Source organism: Anthonomus grandis, chromosome 8 (assembly GCF_022605725.1).
Source record: "Anthonomus grandis grandis chromosome 8, icAntGran1.3, whole genome shotgun sequence".
NCBI lineage: Eukaryota > Metazoa > Arthropoda > Insecta > Coleoptera > Curculionidae > Anthonomus > Anthonomus grandis.
The window spans coordinates 10061746-10068891 of record NC_065553.1 but is presented as its reverse complement, the minus strand read 5'-3'; the positions used below and the strand labels follow the sequence as shown (position 1 = coordinate 10068891).

General features: G+C 32.8%; 2 protein-coding genes across 4 annotated transcripts in view; one reads left to right on the top strand and one right to left on the bottom strand.

The window, feature by feature from the left end:
* Positions 1-7146, top strand: part of LOC126739100 (uncharacterized) — a 232541-nt gene that overhangs the window by 65493 nt on the left and 159902 nt on the right. The gene's annotated exons all lie outside the window — the stretch shown is intronic.
* On the bottom strand, positions 1215-3485 carry LOC126739096 (COP9 signalosome complex subunit 3). 2 transcript variants are annotated; one of them, XR_007661549.1, is made up of 7 exons: positions 3315-3485; positions 2612-2854; positions 2340-2560; positions 2065-2280; positions 1698-2009; positions 1474-1658; positions 1215-1417 (listed from the first exon to the last, which is right to left on the bottom strand). XR_007661549.1 is itself a non-coding variant. In XM_050444618.1 (7 exons), the coding sequence occupies exons 1-7, from the start codon at positions 3367-3369 to the stop codon at positions 1340-1342; spliced, it is 1296 nt and encodes a 431-aa protein (XP_050300575.1). In that variant the 5' UTR covers positions 3370-3483; the 3' UTR covers positions 1215-1339. The 2 variants fall into 2 exon arrangements, 1 of the variants encoding a protein (XP_050300575.1); XM_050444618.1 differs by having other exon boundaries at positions 1474-1644; positions 3315-3483.

Sequence of the window (7146 nt, the reverse complement as noted above, 5' to 3'; positions counted from 1 at the left end):
AGTTAAGGCGTACCATTGTCTTAGAAACCTATACAAGAACAATCATATTTTAAACCGTCAATTAAGAAAAAACAGTTGAGTTGATATTTAATATTGTCTTATTGTAGTTTTGTGGTCCATGTCTTGATGTGTTAAGCAAATACAGGCTGTAAAAAGTTCAAAATTCTATAAAGGGATAATTTTTGCCTTAAAATTATCCGATATGTTAGTCCAAAGTTTTCTGTTTTAAAGTGGTTTAATGTTGAATCCAGGCAAGTCAGAAATTTTTCCTCAGGCTTGTTTCCTGCGAAAGTTACTTAAAAGTAGTAAGTCATCCAAGCTCCTAAGCTCATAAATGGTACATCCTGGTTTGAGGGAAAGTCAACTTGTAGTATTTTTAAAAGATTATTGAAAGAATATCTTTTCAATGAAGATTGAAGTTTAGCTTAGTAGAGATTAATTAAACACATGCATATACAGGGTGTTACAGAATAAGATGCTGATCCTTTGAGGTAATTTTAAAAAGAAAAGTTTAAATAAAGCTATGTCCTAAACTCCCTAACTTTTGATCTACAGTGTGTTGAAAGTTGTTATGCTTAGAACCTAATTTAGGAGACCCTGTATGAAATTTTTTTAAACTATTTTAATATTATAGTACCGCTAGGCTTCTATAATTAGAATTGTTATACTGTAATGGTAAGATAATGTACATATATTTATGTTTTTGCAGATGTTTATAAAATAAATATTTTTTTTTACTAATAAATTGTCCATGCATAAAAATGTTTTTGTTTTTTCCCGGTATTGGCATGTCGGACGAGAAAAAGTCAAGAAATCGAATATGCCCTAAAATGAATCTCCCTTTCTGATAAAAAGTTTTAAAGGTAAATTAAAAAATACCAAGGCCGGTGAATTTAATATTTTGATATGAATCTTTTTTTCATATTACTTGCTTTTTAAAGGTACTAGAGTGTTTTCATAATTATTTTAAATCATTATTTTATTTATCTGTTTTGCTACAATTTGTGATTGTTTAAAATATTTTTTTGGTTGATTTTTACAAATTTTGCAATAAACACATTTTAAGCAAACAGTAGTTTTATTTGGGTTAACCCAGCACTAGACAATATTTTAAAAAACAACTTTAATACATCTTAGGTGTTGATTAATCCAGCTGTTGATTGCAGTTTCTTTATAAAAATATCCAAACAAATTTGGGCTTTTTAACATAAAGATTAAGCAATATAACTTCCTATTTTATTAATTGAGGATTCTTATACAGGGGTGAATGTGGAGGGCCTAGCAAATACAAACATAAATATTAATATGATACATTGTGTTAAAACTTGTGAAAGGGGTGCTACATGGCATAAGTGCTCTTTGAAGGTTGGTCTTCTTCTTGAAGGCTTGCTGATTTTTTCACATAATGTAAATTTACCTGGTAAAAAGTGGTTTAATTATAAGCTTTAAAATCAACATTAATAAAAATCCTACCTGAATTTCTTCATCCATCATCAAAATCCTATTGTTAAGGTCCATACAAAATGACAATTCCTCTTCTAAAGTTTTCAAAACTCCAGGGCCACAATACTTATCGGGCTCATCACTAAACACCACCATACCATCTTTTTGGTTAATTGTGGCATATATTTGACCATTTTCAATCTATAAAAAAATAGCTACAAAAATGCTACTAAAACTTCTTCTACCCAAGATACCATATTTAAAATGTGCTTTTCTGCATCTTGAGGCCCTGGTAATCCGACTCTACTAGCAACATCTGATAGGCTTAATGTCAAAAATGTCTTAGTAAGTCTTTGAATGTTCTTTTTGTAAAGCACTGAAGAAACTTGCTTTACCAGTCCCATATTGTGATCCCTTGAAAAAACTTCAGTATGTTTCTGAATTATATTGTTCAGCTCCACTGAGTTGTTTGAGAAAAATGCATTTGCCAAGTCATTATAAGGCTGTGATAAAGGTTTAATAAACCTCATAACAACTTTCGATGCATATTTTGGTATTTGCTCTACCTAAGTATAACTTATTATTATTTTTTTATAAATGATGTCAAATTGAAGAACAAACCTTTCCATGTAGAAGCAAAGAGACTAAAATAAACTTTTTATAAGCTTCTAACATGATATGTGATACTGCATGAGCAGGAGTTGTCAATGCTACTTCAAAGAAATAAAGGGCTCTCTCTAAGTTCCTTACTGCCAAGTATATTTTTCCTCCATAATAGTAGTAAAGTAAAAAATATTTGGCATCAAACTGGGGACTATTCGGATTTGTGTGGTTTAGCTATTAAAAAATTAAATAAATAAAATAGACTTTTTTGTCTGTATACTTTTTTTTGTTACCTCTTGGCAAATGCTAACAATATCCACATCCAATATTTGCAAGGCGGGTTTGAAACACTTGGCAAGCAAACAAAGCTGACAAAAATCGGCATGTATAGATGTTAACTGGTTCTCTGATAAATATTTTAGTCTAATAATAGCATGTTTTAACAAACTAATTCCTTTCATAGGGGTCTTTTGTTCTACTAAATAATTTGTAAAAAGATGACAAAACTCTGCAACTAAAACACATATTTGCTTAATAAGTAACTATTTACCATAATGCTACTTACATGAATCTGGTGCTTTTTTTACTTGTTCTATATTACAATTCAAAAAAAAATCTTGTGCTTGCATAAACCGGTTATCTGGTAAAGTCACATTCGAACTGCTAAATTTAGCAATTAACACTGCTAGGACTCCTAAAGAATGTTGCTGGACATCAAGAGTTTCAAGAACATTGTCCAAATGCTGTATATTCTTTAACAGGATATCATTTGATTTTCCTATTGTATCATACAGCTCCCTCAGATTACCTGGTTTAAATTGAAGAGATTATTTAGGATTGTTAATAACATTTTCTAATAGGCTAACTTATAATATCAGTTTAATAAGTAGAACCAATTAAAAACTACATTGAAACAAAGATATTTAAATTAGGAAAGATCTTACATTTTGGGGTACCCATTTAGAATTATATATCTAACCAAATTGACAAAAAATTCATAGCTGAAAAAGAATAAATTTATTGTTCTAATTTTCTAAACTGGTTATGAATATTATCAAAGAACTTTTGAGTCAAGCCCCTAACCTTTTTAGACTAATTTTACCAAGTATTATAACAATCTTAAATTAAGCTTGTTTGTGCTTAATATTAAGATAATAAACAACATTTTTAAGCCCTTTAAAAAGAGTTCTAACTTTGGAAGGGTCCAAAGCAAACTTTTTAACATCCTAACCTATAAACAAAGTTTGAATTATGAAAATTTCATTTACCGTGACTAGAAAGATTTCGTACGGTATTAACAAACAGCTCTAGGGCAGATGCCATTTCATTAAAGTCGTCTAATTATTACAAACTAAAACATAGAAACCAAATAGTAATTTCCCAAAACTCCAAATGTAATGAAATGTTGAAAAATAAATTTTTGAAGTTTGTTTTTTTTTCAACTGTCACTTGTCAGGATTTGACGAGATGTTGTCAGTTCCCACAGCTGATCTTTCAGAGTTGCCAATGGAAGAAAAAAATTTACTCTGTTAAAAAAATGTAAGTTTTTTTTAAATTCAACAATTAAACTACTTGATTCAAGTTAACTGATCTGATGCAGTAATATAAGGGGGGTCTTATTTGATTCTTTGGCTGATGTGGTAAATGCTTCTTTTTTAAACGGCCATTTCCCTGGTATTCTATAGGCCCATATCTCTCCTTATAACTTAGTAAAACTTGGAGTCCTTGGATTTTTGAGTTAACATAACATACTAAACTCATACCAATTTGGTTTTAGGGAGAAGAAAGGTACTACTGGTGCTCTCTTTTCTTTACTGGAACATCTATATGTTGGCTTAAATCGAGGTGGGGTTTATGCAGCAGTGTTTTATGACTTGACAAAAGCTTTTGACTGTGTCAGTCATGAAATACTACTTCGAAAGCTTGAAATATATGGTTTTTGAAGATATGTCATTGAATCGGCTTAGAACTTTATGACAGAGTTCAGAGTGCTAAACTAAACTCATACCAATTTGGTTTTAGGGAGAAGAAAGGTACTACTAATGCTCTTTTTCTTTACTGGAACATCTATATGTTGGCTTAAATCAAGGTTTATGCAGCAATGTTTTATGACTTGACAAAAGCTTTTGACTGTGTCAGTCATGAAATACAGGCCGATTTACACGATGCCAGTAACTGGCGCCAGTCTCACTGGCAAGTCAGTTTCTTACTGGCCAAGTGTTGTACCTAAAGTTGTTTACACGATGTCAGTAAGTTCAAGTCAGTTGTGAATTTGTACTGTGTTGTTTTTTAAAAATGAATTCGAGAAAAATGGAACTTTTCAACAATAGAACAATAAGAACCGTGATTATGTTACTAAAAGATGGATTGAGTAATATGTTAAATGAAGAATTGAAAAAAAAGAAGCGACTATGGGTGAGAAAATGGATCAGTGAGAGATCAATAACAGGAGGTTTTTGCTGTTAAAACAGCTTAGATTAGAAGATCCCTCTAAGTACAGATTGGCGTTACGACTTACAGCCGAAAATTTTGACGAGTTACTTTCTCTCATAGAACATCCTATTCAGCGTCAAGACACCATAATGAGAGATGCACTACCCGCAAAAATAAAGTTAGAAATAACGTTGACATATTTAGCTACAGGAATGTCTTACTGAAGCATAAGTCACTTTTATCGTGTTTCCAAATCTGCTATATCACAGTTAATACCAGAAGTGTTTCGGGAGTTCCAGAAGTGTAATTTTTAGAGCATTAAAACAATTTATTAAGGTAAAGTATGTTTAATATATTCGGAATAATTTACATTACATATTTCTCAAAGCAGTCGCTATTATATCACTGGCTTGTGTGCTTTCGTCCAGGCTATCATTGTGATATGAAATTGGGGAAAAATCATCGTTGTAGTGAGAAGCCGAAGAAGAACTTGTAGTGCCTGTTGGACTGAGTTCTAGTGGGGGACAGTATAATGCTGGCTGGTAGCTCGACTGCTGATATTGGACGCTGATATACGCTTGAGAGGGCATGTTTGATTCACCGGTTGCTGAATATTAAAATATGCGGAATTAGGTTTCTTGGCTTTTATATCAGCAAGTCTGCATTGAGTTAATATGCTCTGTATTTTTTCATTGTTCTTCGGATAATTTCTTTAATTGAGCTGATACACTCTTTCCAAATACGTCATGTTCTGTTTCTTCCATATTTTTATCTATATTTTTTAAATTGTCAATTAATGAAGACATTTGTGAGAGTTTGCTGCGCGTAGATTTTAGGGATGCTGTAGTAAGTGGCTGTTTTTTTTGCGCTTGATTCATTCTCCGCGGGTGATGTTACTGCCGGAGCAACCTGACACCTATTTTCCGAGCTTGGTGAAACTGAACGTTCCATGTCGTTGATAGGGTTTTCTTCGACATTTTCTATGTTATCCTGCAAATAAAAGAACAAAATATATTAACAAAACTGTAATTTCAATAGGTTACAAAAAGAAAAAATATCTTATCATGTTATTTCATTTTTTAGATGCCAAATACAGAAGAGGAATGGAAAGCCATTGAGGCGGGCTTTAATACAAAATGGAATTTTCCAACGTGTTATGGCTCAATATATGGAAAACATGTAGAAATCAGAGCTCCCTCTAATAGTGGAAGTGAATTTTTTAACTATAAAAAAACAAGCAGCATCATATTGTTAGCTATTGTTGATCACAACTACTGTTTTTCATACATAAACGTTGGCGCAAGTGGCAATGCATCTGATGGTGGTGTTTTCAAAAACTGTTCAATTCACGAGCAACTAGAAAATGGCCTGTTACCTGAAGATGGAGTTATTGTTGGAGATGCAGCATTTCCGCTTAAGACATATTTATTAAAGCCATATCCACCAAAAATATTTAATTACAGGCTATCACGTGCCAGACGTATAGTCGATAACACTCTTGGCATTTTAGTCAGTAGGTTTCGTATTTTTGAAAAGGCAATACAGACTAACTTGAATACGGTAGATGCAATCATTTTTGCAACTTGTGCACTACATAACTGGCTAAGAAAAAAATCAAAATTCTATATCACTGCAACTTGTATAGATAGGGAAGATCAAGATGGAAATATTATACCAGGCTTATGGAGGCATGAAATAACTCCCTTAAAAAGTATCTCGAATCAAGGAAGTAATCATTCAGCAAATATTGCTAGAGAAAAAAGAGATAAATATGAGAATTTTTTTATGGACGACGGTAGTGTTCCGTGGCAATTTGGTCACATATAGTATTATAAAAATAGTAAATAATGTTAAACTAAACTAAATATACATGTTATTTTTCTTACCGTTGTTTTTCGTCTTACTGCCACATTTTTGATAAAGGAATTTAATTCCTCAAACCATGTTACTCTTGATATATAGACATTTCCCCCAGCGCCAGATCCAGTAGATTTCTCGATTTTATCGACTTCTAAATAGTAAGTATTTCTAATACTTTTTATCTTATTTTTTATGTCCTCAATCGATACCAATTTCGGTCCGAATTTGTTGAAGAGCCGATGTTCGTTTTTGTTTGTTTTTATATTCCTGTCATCGAATATTCCATACTCATTCATGCTCTCTATACAGTTGAACAAGCTTTAAAGTTTCATCTGCACTAAACTTACGGGCCATTTTTTTCAAAAACACCCAGAAATTATTACAAAAAAATAAACTAAATAATTCAACTTTCAAGACAGCCTTCCTAAGTATGCTACTGACTGGCGGCAACGTGTTTAGACGCTGCCTAAGCACTGGCGCGGGTGTTGCGGAGCATGGAGGTGAAATCGACTGGCATGAAAAATAGGCGAACCCTCCATTCTCGCCAGTGCAGTCGGCCAGCACTGGACTGGCACAGAATAGTGTCTATACGATACCAGCACTGGCGTGCCAATGAGACTGGCGACAGTTACTAGCATCGTGTAAATCGGCCTTACTACTTCGGAAGCTTGAAATATATGGTTTTTGAAGATGTGTCATTGAATCGGCTTAGAACATAACCTTTATGACAGAGTTCAGAGATGTTCAGAGTTCTTTATGACAGAGTGCTTTCTATGCAGGCTGCGATTCAGACAATTACATGACTAT